This window comes from Suricata suricatta, chromosome 15, assembly GCF_006229205.1.
Source record: "Suricata suricatta isolate VVHF042 chromosome 15, meerkat_22Aug2017_6uvM2_HiC, whole genome shotgun sequence".
Taxonomy (NCBI): domain Eukaryota; kingdom Metazoa; phylum Chordata; class Mammalia; order Carnivora; family Herpestidae; genus Suricata; species Suricata suricatta.
Genome location: NC_043714.1, coordinates 26,744,103 through 26,766,130, shown reverse-complemented (window position 1 = coordinate 26,766,130; position 22,028 = coordinate 26,744,103). Strand labels below are relative to the sequence as shown.

Here is a 22,028-nt window from a genome sequence, read left to right as displayed (position 1 = left end):
GAATGAGAATGACCCCCCAACAAAAGTCAAAGAAGAAGAATAAAAATTTATGATTGATGAAAATTAATAATGGTTGAAATATATGTCTAAAGAGTTATATAACATCAAAATCATCTCTTAAGAAAAGAACCACAGAATCTTATTCCCTCAAAATATTTTTATAGTTTTAAGCTATATCATATTATGGGATGCTATTGTCACTGACATGGCTCTAATGTTTTTGCATCAACTTTTCTATATTGTTAGAGGTAAAATGATGAATTATACTAAAACAATATCTCTTATTTTCTAAGTACTGTCCTTTATGGTTGGCTAGGTAAAATAGCTGTCAAGGTTGTCTGTGACTTTTGCTTCTCTTACTCTTGAATACCACGGAAAACTCCTTTGGTATTTGTTAAAATATTATGATCTGGGCAGTCTTGGCATTGGCTAGTGAATAATGGGGTAGAGCTATAAAGGCAAGAAGATGTGACACAATTTGAATTAAGTGGAGAATCTGCAAGGTTCAGTAGAAGTCCTCTTAACTGACCAACACTCTCCGTTCCCTCCATCAGCCTGGTATCTCCTAAGTGCTGGATTGCTTATGAGTCTAGTAGGCTCTTCCCTATTATTTCCACATACCTTTCCTCTTATTGGCTGAGTAACATGCTTACTTGCATCAATGATATTTCTAGCCTGTTCGGCTAGCTAGTTGAGAATTTAATTCCATAATCTAATTAAACATACAGTAACAGAAACTAGCGTGGGTGGAGGAGAAGCTTTGGAAATACCTGAGAAAGGGCAGTATGATTAGATGTTGGATCCAATATAAGAGTTAGGGGACATTTGTAAAAGAGAAAAGTTGTTAAGGTCCTATACTCATATTATTTTGCAGATATCTTTGGTCCTTACTCAATTTTAAAGAAATTGAAACTGTATATAACAGCTAATATGATATAGGTGGATGGGGGGGAAGGGACATGGTATCTCAACTAACTGATCCATTTCTCAAAGTGGTCCTGGCCTACATCAAAAGACTGGTCATTGCCTGTGCCTTTCTTTAAATGTTTGATGTTAAAGTTGTATGTCTAATGAATGTATGCATTATTTTTAAAATGATTACACTTGCTTTAACTGATTCTTCAAAAATACCCACTACAGATCCTGGTTGGGTCTGATCACAGAGCTGTTGTTATTCAGGGTTCCTGAGGGGCCAGGCAGTGAATTTTCTGCAGGACACTGTTGAGTGTGTTAGGGGAGAAAAGATATGTCAGGGGAGAAGAGAAAGTGTCTCTTTCATCCTTTCTGCATGGCAAGAACGGGTGCTTTTCTTTCTATCTCTGTCTCTGTCTCTGTCTCTGTCTCTGTGTGTCTCTCTGTATTATACTATTCCATGAACAAAAACATTTTAAACTTCACCAGAGTGTCAATCATTATCCACAGACTACACTTTTGAGTCCTGGGTATGACTGTATCTGTCACTCAATTTGAAGACTGTTGGGTATGTGTAATTTTGATTTGAGAGACATAAACAGATCAGCCTAGGTAGCTCTTGGTGGCAGATGCATGCCTTCTTTCACACCTTTCTCCACACTTGATTCTTTTCTATATAATAAACTGAGGTGTTGAAATGAGGTGCTATGGAAACAGAAATTGAAAGAAAAGAGCATAATGTTTCTTTCTGAAGGAAAAAAGAACACTTTTATGGAACAAAGATAAAAAAGTATTTAAATGTAATTTATGACAATATAACAAACAAAGCATATTTAAGAAGTCTTTAGCTCAGTGGTTCTCAACTCCTGCTCCGAGCATCTACTGGTAAACTTTAGAGGCAATACTGAGCTCTAAGTGCCACCCCAGACAGTTAGATGACCCTCTTAGCTTAAAGAACACTTCAGTAGATTCTAAAGGGCAACTGGGGGGCGTCTGGGTGGCTCGGTCGGTTGAGCATCTGACTTAGGCTCAGGTCATATCTCATGGTTCATGGGTTCTGTGCTGACACCCAGAACCGCGTTGGGCTCTGTGCTGACAGCTCAGAGCCTGGAGCCTGCTTCGGATTCTGTGTCTCCCTTTCTCTCTGCCTCTCCCCTGTTCATGCTTTGTCTCTCTCTGTCTCTCAAAAATAAATAAATGTAAAGGAAATTTTTAAAGGCAACTGAAATGGTTTTTGCTTTAGGCTTTCAGTTTTAGCTAAAGACCTTGAGCTGATATTGCTGGGGTCTCCAAGAAGTCTGTGGGACTTTGTCCGTGAATGACACTGAGGAAACCATGGACACCAGGGGAAGAAATGCTCTGCTCAGATGCTCAGTTCTCCTACTTGAGTAGAAGAGGGGCTGAGGGGGGATGGTAGGCAGAGTGCTGGCAAAAGCTCCATGGAGTTGTATCATGTCTTCTGGCTAATCGATAGGCTCAGTGCAGTGGGGCCTGCCAAAATGGTGAGAATTTAGTGTGCTAGCCTTGACACGGATTTTATTTTTACTAATATTTTTCAGGGCTTTTGCATTTACTGTCTATATTGGTCCATATTCTATGTTGTCTTATTCTCTCATTTTTGGTGCTATACTTTTTATTGCTGGTTTTATATTATCCGCATGGGGAAAGAGATGGTAAATGCTCTTTGATATTACATCCCCTTCTGGGTTTCTAAGCAGATAGCAGGAACTCCATAGATACACACTGAATGATTAACTGATTAACAAGTGTCACTTTCAGTAGTAATCATCTTTCGATGCGTCAGATTCCAGAACAGCCTATATAATAATGTTAGCAGTTTCACGCATTGTCAGCATTAGCATGATTATTGATTCTCTTTTTAATTTAGTCTCACTACAGGAATTTCATTCAAACAAAAGGCAAGATATTGGTCATTAAAAAAATCTTACTTTGTCTTATTTAGGAAAAAGAAAATGTATTTAAAATACATCAAAAGGAAGTAACTTTGGTATTCCCCAAGGAGTATCTCCACTTTATGGAAGATAATAGATCTTGGATGACATTGGCCCAAGGTCCCATTATATTTGAAAACATCTCTGTGACTATGAAATACCAAGGGAAATGTGGTCCTAAAACTGATCTGGGCGGCAGCATCCAGCATGGGATAGAATTCTGTCAATAGAAATTTTAATCAGATTAGGCCACAAACCCCTAGTTCTCAAACCTGGCCAAATTTTGGAATCATCTGGAGGGTTTTAAAAAAATATAGATGTCTGGGTCCCACTCCAGGGAGATTTTGCAGCTAGATGTCAGGACGCTAAGCTGACTACAGGTTGATTATTTCCAGGACAAATTGCATGTCTGTATGCAAGTGTGTCTGAAAGGAGGTGGAGACTAAACCTGGGTGAGAATGAGGAAGAGTGTCAGAGCTGGGCTGGGAGTGGGTGAAGAGAAAGATGCAGAGAAGAAGAAATTGCCTATTAAAATCCAACACTTCTGGAAATACTAGTTAAAGCATGCAAATTTCATGTGCCATTTTATAGTTGAAATCAGGAGGGATATGCTATATATTTGCATATGTTTAATTTCAAAAACAATAATGCCCCTGGTTGTCAATGATATAAATCTTGCACTAGATATTAAAGTCTAATTGAAAATCCTGGAATATGATCAGCATGCCCCATTCCTAACAACTTCACTTGATTTTTTGTTTTGTTTTGTTTTGTTTTAGGGCCTAGGATATGTGATGGTTGTGTCATAATTATCTCAAACAGAACACGTGGGGGTCTTCTGCTGTCCACGGTACAAACGCCAGCCAGCAGGAATCTCCTTGGACAGAAATGTGTGACCTGAGGGAGGACAAATGGAGGAAGCCTGAATGGTTCAAGGTGAGGGGCATACATTTTACCCAATGCAACTTTCCTCTCCTGCATCTCAGCAATCACTTGCTCTGGTACCCCGATGTGTGACATGCAGAGTTGTACTGCCTCCTTCAAATCCTGACCTGATGCACTTAAGTGAGACACAATGACATTGTTCTGAGAGACTGGAAGCACTGGCTTATATGCGCAAATTAAATTTTAACTTTAAGGTTCTGACCAAGGCATTCAGTGGCTCTCTGCTCCTGACCAGGTCATCTAGTACTTTCTCCACATACCTTGGAGAGCCTCAGGGTCTTACTACTGTGTCAGAGCCCTTATACCCTTCCTTAGACAATGCTTTAAAATAGTCCCCCAAAGCACAGATGCCCATGGAAATCTCTGTGAAATTAAATATATATGTGTGTGTATATATATATATATATATGTTCTTTGCCTATTTTCATAGTATAGCTATGAATAGTTTAGCTTTTTCCATCTCCAGACATTGGATTAGGCATTAGGAAATACGATGTTTGAGAAGCAATGCTCAGTCCTTTTCTGAGCATATATATATATATATATATATATATATGTTCTTTGCCTATTTTCTTTGGTTCTGGCTTGATATTTGTAATCAGAGAATGGAAGTAAAAACAGTCATCAGAACTTCAGAATAGAGTTGTCCAATCCTTGGGTGGGAGGCCTACTTCTAATAGAGGATGTGAGTCTTCTTAAGAAAGACTCAGAAAACAGGAGGCTGGGCTTGTGTAAACTCTCGGTGCTCTGATGACAGGGACAGTCCTTCTTCTATCTGCATCTCCAGTGCTGGAATGTAAGAGCACTCAGTACTGGTGCGGAGGACAACTGCTCAGAAAAGGACTGAGCATTGCTTCTCAAACATCGTATTTCCTAATGCCTAACCCAATGTCTGGAGATGGAAAAAGCTAAACTATTCATAGCTATACTACACATTTTCAAAGGAAACTTTTTGGGGTGGTGGTAGTGGGGGATAGATAGCATAGAGCCAACAAAAGGGAAAGAGAGAATATTTTTCAGGGGATCTCATGCACTGCTCATCCTGATTGGTGGGAGTGGGTATATTTTCGGGTTGGTGAGGAGAAGGGCACCAGGAAATGAACGTCCCCTTCTAGCTCCCCTTAGCTTTAGCTCCATACAATGTTATTACCCCCTGGTTTCCCATGTAGACTCTCCTACACAAAGATCATGGGCTCTCCATTTTTCCAAGAGAGTCTGTCATTTTTTGAATATATTTTTCCAATTTGTTATTTGTATATTTGCTATTATACTTAATGAAATAGTAACATAAATATTGAATGTATTGTTGTTATATATTATGATTAATATGATATATTTGTATCATAGGTTTCATATTTTCAATTTAATGTTTTTCTAATAGATTGGTTCTTAAAGTTTGTGCAAGTCTTTTATAGACTTGAAAAGCATGAATCAGCTTCCCTGAATCCATTCACCACTCAAACATGTGACACAATTCGAGCTTTGACGGTGGATTCCCGTTCCTCTCCCATGTGGCAGTGCCCACAGACTCAGCACTCCAGTGGGACAACCTGCCCGAGGCGTTACTGTCTCTGTACTTGAAACAAGTTTTGACTAAGCCTCTGGTGCCCGGGCATTTGGGAGTTCACCCAGCTGTGCTGCGTATGAATGCATGCTTCTGCCCAGAACTTTGTCAGGATTACCTTTTCCTGCAGACGTTCAATAATAGCAGCTAGATTAGCCTCACGGTTTTCTTTAATTTGCTCCATTTTCAGGATCAGCTTTTCCTCCGCCATTTTGCTGAAGTTGTTGTTCTCTTCCAAAGCCTTCTGAAGGACTTCTCGCTCATGTTCCCTCTTCTCTGCCAATTGTTTCAGCACCTGGGCCTCCTGAGACTGGGGAAGAAAAACACATCATCTTAAAATCACCCAAAAGCGAACCTGGCAAAATAAAGGCCCACTGATTCGAGAAAGTGTTCTTTCCAAATGCACATTTGTAGCCTTGAGAGTTATTGTCAATTCAGTACTCATCTACATGGCTTTGAGTTTTCTATAGAATGTGGTTAGCTGAATTTTCAGCTGGGGATTTTTTGGACACACTGTCTTAGAAGAAGCATTTAACCTTCACTGAGGAGATTTTGTTTTGTTTTGTTTTTTAGAATAAGTTGATGCTAAGCATTTGTGCAACCAGAACACTGTCATTAATCATTGGATAGCAGCATCCCTTGAGGCCTAAGGAAAGTATGGGAGGATTGGGGCAAGTTCAACTCTTTCCCTGCCCCATTTTTGATCAACTATAGGCGACATCCTGAGCTTTTCAACTTTAGCCAATCAAATCACCAAATTTACGTTTTTTGTTGTTTTGTTTTGTTTTATTCCACATGTACCTCTCCTCACTTGCCTGTTTTTCTTTCATTAGTCAAATTTTCTTTGGAGACATGTGAGCAGTGCAAAGGTAATGTCCACTTGGCCAGAGAAAAGAGAAAGTCCTCGTTCTGGCCCCCTCTTGAACATGCCAAAGTCACCTGGGTAATCTTTGAAACCCTGTGGTTACTTAGTGATTAGAGTAGAAACATCAGAGGCAGATGCACCCCACCTAGGATCCCCCCACATTTTGTGCACTGTGGTTGCCCTGCAGCATCAGGAGGCTGTAGGACTCTGTACAGTGTATTTTAATAATCACTGAGGTGCTTGATAAAAATGCAGAGGCCTGGTGTCCATCCCCCTCAAAATTCTGATTCTGTGGTTCTTTGGTAAGACCCAAGAATATATACATATGTGTGTGTGTATAATGTTTATATGTAGTATATAAATAAAGAGGCAGAGAAAGAAGAAGAGAGAGAATCCCAGGCAGATTCTGCACTGTCAGTGTAGGGCCCCAAGTGGGGCTTGAACTCAAGAACCATGAGATCATGACCTGAGGCAAAATCAAGAGTTGGATGCTTAATTGAGTCACCAGGCACCCCCAGGAATCTATATATTTTTTTCCTTTATAGTTTTTCAAGTTTGTTTCCATATAACACCCAGTGCTCATCCCAACAAGTACCCTCCTCCATGCCCTTCACCCCCCTTCCTCTCTCCTCCACCCTGGAATCTATATTTTTGATAAACATCCCTCGTGATTCTAATGCAGACTGTTCACAGAGTACCTTTTAGAAAATGCACTGGCCTGGTGTTTGGTGTCAGGCCTCTGTTGGTGACCTGGATGTGCTATTTAACTTCTTTTCACATTAATTTTTTCTTTCACAGTGTGAAGCTAAGAGAAGTCTTAATCAATACCGAGCTACCCAGGTTTAAGATTAAATTATTACACAGGCATTGCTCCTGGGTAATTCCTTAGGACTGGCTGGTTCTCTGAGGTGAGCCTTCAGAGGAGTAATTATAACTCTGAACACCTAAACAATGGAAGGTTAAAAATGTATTTCATGGCTTGTCAAATATTGATTAATTAATGTTAATTAATGTTAAAAGCATTAACAGGAAAATATTTAGTTGATAGTCATCATGGGGTCTCAGAGAAGAGATCTTGGTATGTATATAGTATGAAGTTTGACAGAGGAGAAACTTCTCTTCAGATAGGAATGGGAAGATCAGACAGCCTTAAGACTCTGCTGATACGGTTATCTCGAAGCTTCTCAGGAATAGGTCTAATGAGTCACTGGAGATTAGAAAATTTAGGGAATCTTGTTTTAATACCCAAATGGTTTCACTGACATCTTTAGTAGACTCCTCACATGGTTGCTTTGTTATAGCTTACAGAAAAACCCAGTATGAAAGACAACTGGAAATGTTAACATGGAATAAGTTCCAAATCAAATGGCACCTTTGGGGAAGAAACAGGAAAAATACTTTTTAGTTGGTTCATCCTTCCGCCTCTAGGTGGGACTATTGGTAAAGCATCCTATACTGATTTGCTTCTTCACTGGTACTAGGATCACTAACGTGACGGAGACACACTGACTAAAGCTGTGTGTGTGTGTGTGTGTGTGTGTGTGTGTGTGCGTACGTGTGCATGTGTGTGTGTGAGTGTGTAAAGCTTCTCTCTGATGGACTCCACGGCAAGGGGCCATATGCTTACCATTCTTTACTGTATCAGTTCACAGAGAAACTTCCCATGGATGGTTTGTAATCAAGGAACAACTGAGCAATTTTTAATTTTCAGGTGCTCCAATTTAGTGATGCACTTTTAAAACTGTGTTTTAGCTTACAGTTCATGTTTGCATTCTCAATTTTCTTTTGTGAAAGACTTAAAGACAGGAAGAGAATGGAGAAGGGATGCCCTGGGGACTAAAGGGGCAATGTCTCAGCAGTGCCTGTTCAAGTGTCTTGCCTTGGGGTGGGGGCACACGTGATCTGCGGGAACAAACACTCCCGCAGGCTCCTTACCAGTAATGGAGAGAGAGGCCTATTGCTTTACTGGGCGCAGCATTTGGTTCAGTTACATGTGTCTCAATTAATGGCGATAGTACTTTTGCAGCCACTGGGGCTAAATGAGATTTACCCCGCGTAGCTGTCAAGTGTGTTCCTTTAGCACAGTTAATGGGGTGAAGTAGAAACAGAAGGCGATACAGAGCTTTCTCTCGCGCGGCTGCTAGGTGACAGCGACCTGCCAAACCGGGCCAGCCCACTTCCGGGCTGCTCATTTCGGTGGTGCCTTGTCCTGTACAGAGGGAGTGTCACACCCACCGTCCTCTCTGCTCCTGCCTTTTGGAACTTATTGAACATCTATGTTTCAAATGTTTAAAGCCACATCCGTTAAAAAATACCTTGATTATGGAAAGGATCCCACACTGAGGAGGTACTTTTGGCCCCCTATTTTGGTTTCCCCTCACAAGTACTCAACTCTTTGACCTAACTCTTCCGCGGAGCTAATAGTCTTGGGACCTTGACCTCACCTCCTAAGGTCTCCACCGCTGAAGACAGTCCTAGCCCCTCTTCCATCTCTCACAGCCTAGCATCCAGATATCACTGCCTACAACTTCTCCGACTTTATTCCTGGTGGGAAATTGATTCTCTCATAAATACACCTTTTAATCTCCCAGTCACAGCCTCAAGGAAAAAAACTGCTTACACTTCAGTGAACAAACAAGCATTTAGTTCAGAAAACTGCCCTAAAAATAACGTGTATGAGGATATCGAATAAAATTGTGTTTTAGACCAACGTGGAAGCATTTCCCTTCATTTTGGTAAAAGTTCTCATACATGGTTGAAGAGGGGTTTTTATTTTCTTCCTCGCTTGGACAGATTAGTAGAAAAGAATCTTGACTGGGAGGCTTAAAAGGTAGGATTTGCTGAAAGCTGTTAAAAATAAATTGTTTAAGGGCAAAGGATCTGACCATGGAGGACCATCTCTGAATAGCACGTCCCTAATATAGAAGGCCACTGAAATACTGAAATGGAGAATTAGGGCATGATAATGATCAGCTGATATAATGCAAATGTCAAGACAAACTATTTATAGAAGGAAGACATCCAACATGACATTCTGAGAGACCAGGGAGCCTTCTCCACCTTGCCATTGTAATAAGCGAGGTGCTGAATCGGTGCGCACCTTTTCTAAGCATCACTGAAATGATCACTTGAGAAGGACATGAAGGAAAAATAATGAGACAGGGAGAAGAGTTATCGTACATTTAGGAACATTTAACATTTTCCAAAGAGGTTCATTACCATGCCTTGTATTACCGAGGATAAAAGTTTAATTACTACACAAATGAAATGGAAGATAAATTTGAGTTAAGTGGTATATAAAACTCAATTTTATTTTATGTACACTTATGAGATTTAAGACTATATTTTAGTTAGTACTAGGGTTTCAGTTTTTTCTGGAGTGAACACATTTCTAGCCTTTTATCTTATTGTCCCCTTTCATCATCTGGATATGTTACTTACCACTAACTAAAGCCATTTATCAGAAACTAGATCTCCTAGTACCTAAGCATCTTTACAATGATAGGTTAAAGGATGTGTCGTTAATTATTGGCTTTACTGTTAACAATGAAGAAACATTAATAACGCAGTTGGAGTCATAAATAATGCCTTGTTAAACTATAATTGAGGGCCACCTGGGTGGCTCAGTCAGTTAAACAAACATCTGACTGCTGATTTGGGCTTGGGTCATGATCTCACAGGTGTGAGATGGAGCCCTGAGTGGAGCTCTGCACTGTCAGCTCAGAGTCTACTTGGTATTTTCTCCCCCTCCCCGTCTCTGCCCCTTTCCTGCTCATGCGCTCTCTCTCAAAATAAATAAATTAACATTAAAAAATGATAATTGAATATAATTGTGTAAAACGAAAGGGTGCAATAATCACTTTGTGTTGAAGAGTGAGAAGCATGATAAAACATTTCACATGATTAAAACCCAAAGACCTTTAGAATGAGCTCTTCTGCTAAAGTCTGGAATGAGTCGACTACAGTTAACTACAGGGGGCGCTCCTCACTGAGGGACGACACACGTGAGGGTTCTGGGGACCGGGTGTCACATTCTCCATGGAGCAGATGCTTCCTGAACGTTGAATCACAAATAAGCCAGCACTCTGCTTTATTACTCAGTGGTGTACTGACCACGCCCTCTTTTCCTGGATGTGACTTTAATTACCATCTATAATGTGAGATGCCAAGAAACAAAAAAGTTAAGTCTATCAGGTTTGGTGACTAATCATGGTCCAGTTTATACCATTTTATTTAAAAAAAGCAATACAGGGTGCCTGGGTGGCTCAGTGGGTTGTGTCTGACTTCAGCTCATGTCATGATGTAATTAATGCTTTGTGAATTCTTGCCCCACATTGGGGTCCATGCTGACAGTGAGGAGTCTGCTTGAGAGTCTCTCTCCCCCTCCCCCACTTACATGTGCACTCTCTCTCTCTTTCTCTCTCTTTTTTCTCAAAAAAAAAAAAAGAGCAATGTATCTTTCAGAGGTTCAGGGACTTTGCAGTTTATCGTACCAATATTGTCAGTATGCCAATTATCTCACCGAAGTGATTAGTGTAGTACCCTTCTTAATTCAGTCTGTTTTAGAGTGATATTTTATTAAAGTCATTAAAATCCTTAAATTGTCATTTTTTTCATAATACTTATTTTTTTCCAGCCACTGTTAGTTGGGCAGACCTATTTATATACCTGTTACCTGTCAAACTGTTTCTTCTTTGTAACTTGATAAATAATATTTTATAATATTTAAAGGTGTTTAAGAAATGTATGGTAACATTTTAGTATCTTTGTTAATAAACTTCTTTTCTCTATACAGTTGTGAGTTCCCTGGACTATAGTCTTTGACGGCAGGAACCGGAGGTGTTTTGCATAATAATAGCTAATTGTCTCCCACAGCGCTTGCCTGTGGCTTTGTGTAGGATAGGTCTTCTAATTCTGTCAACCCCATGACGGAGGTCCTATTATTAGGCTCATTTTACAGAAGGGTAAAATAAGACACAGATAGGTTAGTGACTTGTCCAAGGTCACACAGCTGTTATGTGACAGAGCCAGACTTTGATCACAGGTATTATCTTAAGCATGTTCTTAACCACTGTGCTTTTATTTTATTTTCTTTCTTTTTTTTTTTTAATGTTTATTTTTGAGAGAGACAGAGCACCAGCAGGGACAGGGAGAGAGAGAGGGAGACACAGAATCCGAAGCAGGCTCCAGGCTCTGAGCTGTCAACACAGAGCTTGACTCAGGGCTTGAACTCATGAACCATGAGATCATGACCTGAACTGAACTTGGACTGAGCCACCCAAGCACCCCTTAACCACTGTACTTTTAAAGATGCTCTTAAAAACCTTTGCTTGACTTAGGATGACCATACAATTTATTGTCCAAATGGGGGCACTTATGACATAGAAATCATGATGATATAAAAAAAAAAAAAGCAGGAATAAACTGAATTTGTCCCAGGGCAATTGGGAAATGGTTAGCTCAGCTCTGCTGTTTCTTGCTAAACGTTTGTTGAATAAATAAATGCCTGGTTGGCTGGCTGGCTGGCTGACTAAAATATTTATATCATTTCACCTGTGTGGGGCAGTTGCGGTATGGAAATTTTGATTTCAAAATATGTGCTACAAGCTGACCTTATGAGATAATATAGTCTCATGGAGGTGAAGGCTGATTCTCAGAGATAATCAAAGAGAGCAGAAAAAGCAGGAAAAAGGGTTATTTCTTATATAACAAATTTCTTCTACCAGCGAATCAATGGGGCATTAATTCTGGTTCAAAGAAGCCAGAGGGAGGATTGTCCAACCTAGGAACCAGATGGTCAGTGCTGCGATAGTGTCAACACATGGAGTGAGGAACTGGGGACACTGCCAGAACACTTATCACAAAGTGAGTTTGAGCCCATGTGGAAGTGACTCCGTGGCGGTCCTCCGGGAATAAACCCAGAAGGCCTCCGCAACACAGCCTAGGTCACGGTTCCCACACGTGGTCCCGAAAGTCCCCAAAGGAGGCCTTTCAAAGGTACCAATGCAGGGGAGAGAGGCTCATACACTTTTTTATGTTTGAAAAGTCCTACCAGAAATCATATTTTGCTTGTATGTCTATGCTTATTTTTATATTTACTTTGAGTTAGAATTAAGTCAGTTTAGTGAAAATATGCTTATTTTTATGATAATCAAAAATGTTAATTGGAAGTTACAGATTCCTTTGATTATAACCATGATAAAAGGAATTTATTAATGCTATTTAGTGCATTAATACTATTATATTTATGTTAATAGTATGTTTGATGGGCAGAATCTTTAAAAACTTGCAACTATGAGAAAGGAAATGGATCCAGGGCAAAATGTTGCTGATCACCGGGCTAGGCTGAACATCTGTGTATTCATGAAAGACTGGTGATTTTTCATGTCTTACGTAATGGAGTTTGAGCACCTAATCTGGCATTCAAGGCCTTCTACAATCTCACCTCACCAGTCTCCAACTCCTTACCCAGGTCCACTAGTGCACTGGTCTACCCACTGCTCTGAAGGGATGCTTTCTGCCTTTTAATCTCAGAATATCCTTGGTTCTGGAGCCCTTCTTTTAGTCTAGGATCTTTTCATGTCTTCTCTATTTATCTAACACTGTTTCTAGTTACCCTGCATTGGTAAGCAGATATTTTTCTGAAAAGATGCTGTGATTCACATCAAGTGGTGAAACGGTTTTATTTTCCTTAGTGATCTCTCATTTCAGTTGAAATCAAAGTCATTAAACTGCTACCTTCTGACCTTAATTCCTACCAATCCCCCTCTTGCTCCTTTTGCTTCAGCCAGAGATCCGTGGTATTTCTTAAACTGCCCTGGCATACTCCTACCTCAGGCCTTTGCACTTGCTAATCTCTTTACTTCAAATATTCTACCCCCAAAGAGCTGTATGGCTTACTTTTTTCCTTCATGCTTTTTTTTTTTTCAAATGTTCTCATATTAAGAGGCCTTTTTTGATGACCCTGTATAAATAGAACCTTTCACTCCAGCATTACCAATTACCTCTGCCCTGCTTTATTTAGTGATATATTATATATTTATTTATTAACTGTTCCTTCCCAACTGGAATAAAGGTGCTGAGGCATCTCTAGTAGCTAGTACAGTGCCTGTCAAATACTAGGTGCCTAATAAATATCTGTTGATTGAGTGATTTTTTTTCCCAGACTAAGAATTCTTTGGATTGTAGAGTTTATTTAGTGCCCTTTCAGAAGATGTCCCTTGGAAACATATTGTTTATAATTTTGTTTGCGGATGTGATGATCAAATAAAAAGTCAAAACAAGTTATACATTGCCACTTTGACATTTGCCTCTGAAAGTTATCATTTACTTATTCATTTAAAAATATTTGTAGTACTAACAATTGCTAAGAACTAATAATAAAAGACACAATCATGGAGTTTATAATGGGGTGGGGGGAATACAGGATATAGGATAAATAAATATGCAAATAAATATATGCTTACTAATTGTGCTAAGGGCTACAAAAAACACATAAACCTGAACACCCGGAGAGAGATCAGTAGGTGAAAACTGGACCCAGAGAAGCTCCCTCCCCACAGTGAGGACCTAACTGTAAATGGAGACCCTGAGGAGCCTGAGAAGAAAGTGTGGGGTTTAGAAGATGCTATTACTTACAGTAGGTCCTGAGTTTCACTGGGTTCTAATAATGCAAAGACTGATACCATAGCATGGAAGTCTCTTTTCAACTTTCTGAGTTTCTGAATCAATGTAATTATTAGAAAATATTTTTAAAAATAGTAAAGTTGAAACAATAACTATCTGATAACAATTTGAAAACACAAAGCCCCAAATTCCTCCATAGTTCACTAAAAATTTTCTGGTCTAATTATCTGAATCTGCACTGTCCACCTCAGTAGCTACTGATTACCTATGGCTCTTCCATGTTTCCTTTTCTTTTGCTAGAAACGCTGAAAGTACATTGTATTTCTGTCGGACAGCACTATTCTACATAGATGCAGAGATTTTTTTTTTCATGTTGGCAGGGCTGTTACCAATTGAATAGTTGTGAGCTAAATAGTTACTGTGATTGTTATATTAACACTAAACACTTACAGATAAAATTGTGGATATTTGCAGTTTTGCTTATTTAACTCCATTTCTCCTTCTTTGGATAAGAACACCTCAGTTAGGGCTCTATACCTCCACATTTCTCTGCAAAGATCTTACCTACACGGGAGCTCAGTTGGTTAAGCATCCAAATCTTGATTTAGGCTCAGGTCTTGATTTCATGTTTCCGGTTCATGAGATGGAGCCCTGTGTCTGGCTCTGAGCTGACAGCATGGAGCCTTCTTGGGATTCTCTCTCGCTCACGCTCTCTCTCTCTCTCTCTCTCTCTCTGTTTTTGCCTCTTCCCCATGCATTCTCTCTTTCTCTTTCTCCTCTCTCTCTCTCTCAAAATAAATATAAACTTAAAAAAAAAAGAACTATTGGGACAGAAAAGCCCTTTTTCTCCTGGCGTTGCTAATTTGTGAGGAAAATAAATTGGGACCGACGGTTGGAAACTAAACTTTTTTGGTATTGAAACCAATTAGATGGAGGAAGGGACGGATGATAGATATAAAAAGAAGGTTTTTTGACCTTTACTGCTTGATCTGGATCTAGTGTTTTTGAAGCTGTAACCGTTCCTAGACTTTTAGTCACATACCCGCTTTGTGTTCTAGCTAGCTGAATTGAGTTCTGGTTATATGCATGTCCTCACTGAGGTAATCACCGGGATGTGTGCACTGGCTGGGGGTTCTTTGATGAGAATGAACAGTTCTTCTAATGAGCACTAATTAAGTCAGCACAACCCAACAGAATAAAATCAATGAATGATTTTTTAAGTTGGCACATTCTGTTAATTATATTTTCTTCTACTTAAAACCCTACTACAAGGCCTTATCTATATAATGATTTTTGCCTTGAAAATTTTAACTAGTAATACTAGACATGTGAAGGAATACTGATTTTAAAGGGTTTCAAAGAACATTTTTTCCCGGTGTCATAGTGCTAGGTGATTATATTTGTAAATGTCTTTTAGCCATGCGGCCAACTTCTAGTTCAATTCAGTTGTGTAAGTGTGTAACTGTTGATAGTTTATCATTGTCAGGGTGTAGGAGTTTTACTGGAATCAGTAAGTCGCTAACTCGGGGAGTTTTATGAGAATACGCCGTTAATTTTGATATCTCTGTGTTGTTCATTCCTTTAAATAATATCCTTCAAATTACATATATTACCTTAGAAACACTAGCAACATTCTGAACCGTGATGTTGAATTTTCACCTCAAAGTTTCAACGTCAGCTCAGTCACTGACTTTCTATTCTAATCAGGTCACAGCGTCTCTACGTGGTAACGTAGGATCTGTGCTTGGTGCCATCACCTGTGAGAGGACTTGAGCTGCCTTGATGCAACACACTGTCACTGTTGTGACTCAGAGCTGGTGGCCGCAAAGTCTCGATGGATTGTAACTGCAAGTCAATTTAGTTTTTCTAGGAGGAGAAAGCTGTAAGTAACAACATTTTTTAAAGCAACTTCCTGTACACAGACTTGGGTTAGCAGCTCAGTTTTCTCATTTCAAAATCTATGTCTATGACAACAGTAACTGACCACCTACAATAAATACACACGTCAAGAAATACTTGTCACTCTTCAGTAAAAAACTGAAATTGCGATTAGTATGTTTTCTGACAAGGGATGATTTTTCAACTACAAAGGTCAGAACAGAAAGTATTTCTTATTTCAGAAAATCTAATCTGAGGACTTGTAATCTTTGGCTCTTTCTTCTTACCTGAAGATACACATACTGTATCTGTTGTCTATTTGGTTTTGTCCAACTTTGCCTGTTAGAGAATTCAGTTTTTAGGAGAAAGACTATCTTTGTTTTCTTTGTAACTATCTAACAGAAAGGTGTTGGATGTATTGGTTAACTTTTTATATACAATATATTCATAAAGTTATATATTATTATAAATGCAGAGTGTCCATTCAAATAAGACTATATATGGAGCTTATTCTTACTAACTACATGCTTCTAAAAATTAATGATAAATTCAGTGAAAAATACAATGTAGGAATTAATTTGCTAAAAATAATTCCATTTGGGTTGATTAAGAGCATCTTGTTGAGATGAACTCTAATAGTCACATGGTTGGTACAGATGTATTTAGACATAACGTCTAACTTAACATGCAGAGTCCTTGGGATTTCTGAGTGCCCTTCGTTTTTAATACCCTAGGCTTCTTAGTCATCTGATTGTGAAAAATTGGAGATTTGGCAAAAGAAAACTGCCTTAATACAAAGAAGGGCTAATGGAAAAAAGAGAAAAAGATGCCATCAAGGCTTGGAACGGAGTAGAGGAGACTACTAATGGAGCCCAGAGAGGGTACTGATCTTAGAAGCACAAACTTCAAAGGCAGGAAGTGAAGCCTTGAGGAGGACAGGGTCAAGCTCGGGGCCCCTATCCGGGGGTGAACAGCATCTGGGCAGAAATATTTCAGAAGATCTGGTGGTCTATAGTTTCAAGGAAAACCATGTGCTCCAGTGGGGAAAGGACACGGACCCTAAGAGGGAGGAATTACCACTCCTGCACCCCTGCCCGCCTCCAAACCCTGGAGTTAATTTCCTTAAGGCTGTGCTTTCAGTTATGCCCCATGTACTATAGGTACAGGGAGATTTTATGATAAGGGATCCAGGAGAGGGTACTTTTAGTGTCTAAGAGCTTTGGTTTTAACCAGCCTGAAAGCAGTAATATTTACTTGAACTAGCGTGGCTCTATGTCTATTGAAGACCTACGTGTGTTGGATGTTGCACGTTTAGAGGTGGTTGTCCGTTGGAACCTCTGCTAGCCTATGCGTGTGTGGCTGGGGAGTGTGTGGAGAGGGAGAGAGGGAGGGAGGGAAAAGAGGAAGGAAGGGAAGAAAAGGAGTCAAGAGAGAATTTAAAAAACCTATGGAAAAAGTTACCTTTCTTCTTTCCTCCGCAGCCTCCAGTTTTTTCTGGATCTCCTCCAGAGACAGGTCTTTCTTCTTTGGAGAAGCTAAAGTTCGTGGGGCTTCTGAGATCGGAGATGGTGGCTTTAGGATCAGCTCAAAAGCCTGCCCAGAGGCACGTTTGTTGATTTGCTTCACTTCCATATCTGAGAAATGAATTATTTGAGAATGTTAATATAAATTCAGAGTGTGAAGCATGTGTTTATTTAAATAATTGGAATTCTGGCAATTGAAAGTAGCAGTCTTAATCTGGCAAATAGGAGCAAAACGCTGCATGCGATTATTTACTCCACATTGTCCTGAACACATAAGACCTCTTTCTTTAGTGTAAGTACAGATATATTTTAAGAGAATAAATATTTACAGTGTTGGGAAATTCAACAACATCCATAAGGAGTTGAATAACGGTAGGCATACTTAGGAAAAAATAGCTTGTATTGATTTTAAGCTAAACTTTGTTTTCCTTTTGAATAAACATGAACTTCACATGAAAATAAAGTGGCACAGATTTAGATTTACTTTTTGAAAATTACCATGGCTGGATGCACTTTTCAGGCTAAATGATGAAGAAAACAATTAACAAAGATTGATTGGAAATTTGAAAATCTCTACCAATTCTTCTAGGAAGCCGTGCATGGACAATGTTGAATTATCTATTTAGCTTCTGAGACTCAGCTTATACATCACTTCTGACTTTCTTCTTCCCCCGTCTTCAATCCTTAAAGCAGCAGAAACTGTCACTTGTCACTATCTTCCCTGTCTTCCTGATGCACTTTGTGGAACTTCTGGTTTAGCCCTTAACCGCACTGTGTTCTGCTTACTGATTATTTGTCTATTGTACTTATGTGTCTTCTTCCAGGCTCTAAGTTCCTCAGAGGACAGGCTTGTTCTGTATTTATCTTTGGAGCCTCTGTGACAACACGTAGTGATAGGATTATTAGAATCTCAGAAGCATGGCTGGATTGCTGGTCACCGCTGTGTCTAGCAGAGTACGGTCTGCCTGGTTTATCTGTTGGCTGAATGAACTTCCCCAGTGTAGACACTGGGCCCACATTCGAATGAACCCTTTGGTTGGCAGCTGAAACTTTTTCATACGAAGGACCTTTCTTATGAAATTGCTAATTATTATGCTAACAACTGCATTTATGACACTGGTGCTGTGATAGAAAAACTTTGGAAGGAAAAAAGCCACCGAGTCCTAGAACAGGCTTTACAGGCACGGAAGCCTTCGGCTTATCTTCAGTGTATGTCTTTACACATATGGAAAAGAAAAATGATAGGTCAACAGGTAGTAAAATATACCTCAGCTCCATGTGCTACACACATAACTGCATCAAACAATTTGATTAAATTGACTGAATTAAGTGAGGACGATATTGTTGGTCATGATAGTTGCTACTTTTGAGTGCTTATAAGAGGTCAGGCTTGGTGCTAAGCATTTGACTTGTGTTAGTCTGCTTAAACCTTACAACAATCATGGGAGGAAAATCAAAGAGACAAAGAAGGCTGAGAAAATTGAGGTAACTTGCCTGGGGTCACTCAGATAGTGGCAGAGACAGGAAGAAAACTGCACTAAATAAAATGTATTTGGGTAAGTCAGACTGAAAATGCTGCACTACAAATGAAGTTCATAGTCATGCCAATTCTTTAGGTTCTTCTTCTAAAATTCTCTTTATCTGGGGCCTTAGTCCTAAGTCACATTTATCATGGGAACTTGTTAGCTTGTGGACATGCATACACAAAATATGCAAACTTTATGAAGACTATGATAAAGGAAAAACAGTGGTGGCGATTGATTTTTACTTTTGAAGTTTCTTGCAAATTTCGATCTGGTCTCACTAAAGCTCAGCATATTGTGTTATTTGCAAAGAAAAGCTTTAAACATGCTGTGGATGTTGATACACTGCTAACAACAATCTAGCCATGTTTCTTAAGAGACATTGATGTGCTTTTGTTAGCATCAAATTCAAACTGTTTCTGGGGTGCCTGACTGGCTCAGTTGGTACAGCATGTTACCCTTGATCTCCGGGTTGTGAGTTTGATCCCTCTGTTGGGGGTAGAGTTTACAAAAAAAAAGAAGCCCCTTAAACTGTTTTGAGCAATAGGCAATCAATAAGACCTAATAGCTGGATGCAACACGTCAATAATGAGATCTACAAACTATTGATTTAATTATACCAGAAGCTGTGAGTGAGAAACAAGGGTATCTAAGCTTTTCCAAATGAGCCTGTTAGCAAGAGCCTTTGTCTTGAAGGCAACTCACCATCGTAGGTATAGATGTTGATGTTGCGAGGTTCCGGGTAAAAGCAAGAGCAGATCAGTGACAGCATGGACAGTTCCTTCATTTTTTCCTTGTAGGCTACAACAAGAGACTCAAGATTAGTGTCTTTCATTTCCTGAATTGCCTCTTAATGCTTCTTTTAATCTAAATAATAATGACAGTCTCCTGCAGAATTAATAGTGCCGGTGACACAGCTTTGCAAAAAGAAAGGTTAAAATGGAACTCTCAAGTGCATATTCCTTATTACAGAAGGCATGAATTACACACAATAGCAGGTTAGCTAAAAAGTGAGAGAAAAGGAATTAGAGAAAGAAAGGAAAGTCAAAGGAATTAAGATCCAGCAAGACAGGGAGGAGAGACAGAAAGACATGGAAGAAGCAAAAACAGACGAAATTAGCAGAGAGCTAGGTCTGTTCTGGTACAAATGTATGCAGGTCTACTGTATACACAAGCATGATTGCATATCAAAGGAGGTGGCCTTTGCTGCTTTGGCCTCAGTGGCCATGTATTCAGTTGGGGATAGGCAGAGAACTCATCAGGAAGGTTATTAGGCAGACACACCCTCCAAGGACCAATGTTGCTGCTTTCTCTTCATCCCCAAGTGCACTTTCTTGTAGCAACTTCTTTCCACACACACACCATAAACCTAAGTCTGAGATGTGATAAGGTTCCCCTTTCCTCTGTATAACCCAGTGTGGGCACCCACCTTGCCTAGCAAGTGCAGGACTTCAGTGAGTGATTCCTTCCTCCTTCCCTCCCGGGACAAGTGACAATCAGATGGGGATAAGGAGGTAGAACCTTCTCACCATTGTTGATTATCAATAAATTAAGAAAAACAAAGGTATACTATGCATTAACTTGTGAAAATGTATACACAAATGGTGATGGCCTAACATGTTGAGTCTCACAGGTAACATTCACCTCATGGCAAGGGCTTCTGATCATTATGTAACCCAAGGGAAGGGGAGTACCCTGGGGAGACAGGAATTCCCAGAAGATTAATTTGGGCATCATTGACAAGTGCATCTTTGTTGGATAACAGGAAACAGATTCAACACCCAGATGCTTTAGAACTGCAAAATGTTAGATTAGTAGGGTCCTAAAAGATCATTTAGCAAACTGTCAACACACCCCGCCACCAATATTGCAAATGGCACCGGCCCACAGAGGTTAAAGTCATATGTGGCTTCCAGATAAAAATGCAGTAAATCACTCGATATTGTTTCCCGAGAGGCCTTTTTCGACCTCTCCTTTCAGAATGTGATCCAATGTGTCAAGAAGGCTGTACATACTCACACATCATTGATCCGTATGCAAAAATCAAATATTGACATATTGTATAGGTTCAACCTAACACATCCAGAAGGCCTCTTTAAAAGAACTTTTCTCCTTATTTAGCTTATTTCTTTTAAAATAAGCAACACAATTTGCCCTTTGCCATAACAGTCCTGCTAACAACCACTCTGCGAGGTTTTATTGGATGCCTTTGGAATTTTAGAAGGCTAAAACTGTATTTCTTTGTTTTCTTTGTCTATTTAGTCAATGAAATTATGTCACTTATACAGGTCCATGCAAGTCTTAACATGCATGCTCATGGAAACAGCACAGTCGGATGGAAACATTTGATGATTTAATGCATTTAATTCCATGAAGAATCAAACCAAAACCAGCAAATTTTTGTAGGCTGTCCCTTTTTATAAGATAAAGCAATATGGCACCCAAAGTAATTTGCAAAATTAAGCTCATATTAGAAGCATATGTTAAAAATACCAACTTTATTAGGGAGGACCAACCCAAGAATAAAAATAAAAGATTTTCCTTCTTATAGAGTAGTAACTGATTAAAGCTGTAGGAGAATAGGAATTCCCACTGAAAAAGATGCACCTCAGTTTCTGTCTTCAGTTTCTTGGGAACAAAATTCAATAATTTTCAGTAAAGCCACTGCTCTATTAAAGTTGATAACTTAATAAAGGCAGGGGATATAAAACTTGTCAGGGACCAATACTTTAGAGCCTTTTGTGTAATGTATGATAACCATGATTGACAAAATGTTTGTTCTTTCCTCTCCTAGCTGGTCTGGGGACAAAACCCCATTGACCTTTGTGGGTGATTACTTAAGGGAATCTTTACATTTGTTGTTGTTGTTGTTGTTGTTGTTGTTTTAAGTTTATTTATTTTGGGAGAGACAGTGAGAGTGAGCAGGGAACAGACAGAGACAGAGGGAGAGGAAGAGAATTCCAAGCAGGCTCTGTGCTGAGTCTGATGCGAGGCTCAATCTCATGAACCAGGAGATCGTGATCTGAGCCAAAATCAAGAGTGGGGTGCTTAACAGACTGAGCCTCCCAAGGGCCCCTTTACCTTGTATTTATTGCTGGTTTGGTTTTATTCATTACTCTACAAGGCATGAACCTACCCAGTAGTGGCTATTGCACAGATTCTCACTCATAGTTGCTCTGAATCCTAGGGAGCTGCTTAAAACCAGTTGCCATTACAACCCAAACAAATCTTGACTGATGC

At 39.5% G+C, this 22,028-nt stretch overlaps 1 protein-coding gene across 1 annotated transcript in view; it reads right to left on the bottom strand.

Moving 5' to 3' along the window:
- STMN2 (stathmin 2) overlaps positions 1 to 22,028 on the bottom strand; it is a 51,259-nt gene that overhangs the window by 4,742 nt on the left and 24,489 nt on the right. Inside the window, exons 2-4 of the mRNA XM_029923517.1 lie at positions 19,494 to 19,589; positions 17,204 to 17,376; positions 5,492 to 5,683 (exon numbers count right to left, since the gene is read on the bottom strand). Of these exons, the coding sequence (XP_029779377.1) occupies positions 5,492 to 5,683; positions 17,204 to 17,376; positions 19,494 to 19,589 (461 nt within the window). The remainder of the gene's footprint in view (positions 1 to 5,491; positions 5,684 to 17,203; positions 17,377 to 19,493; positions 19,590 to 22,028) is intronic.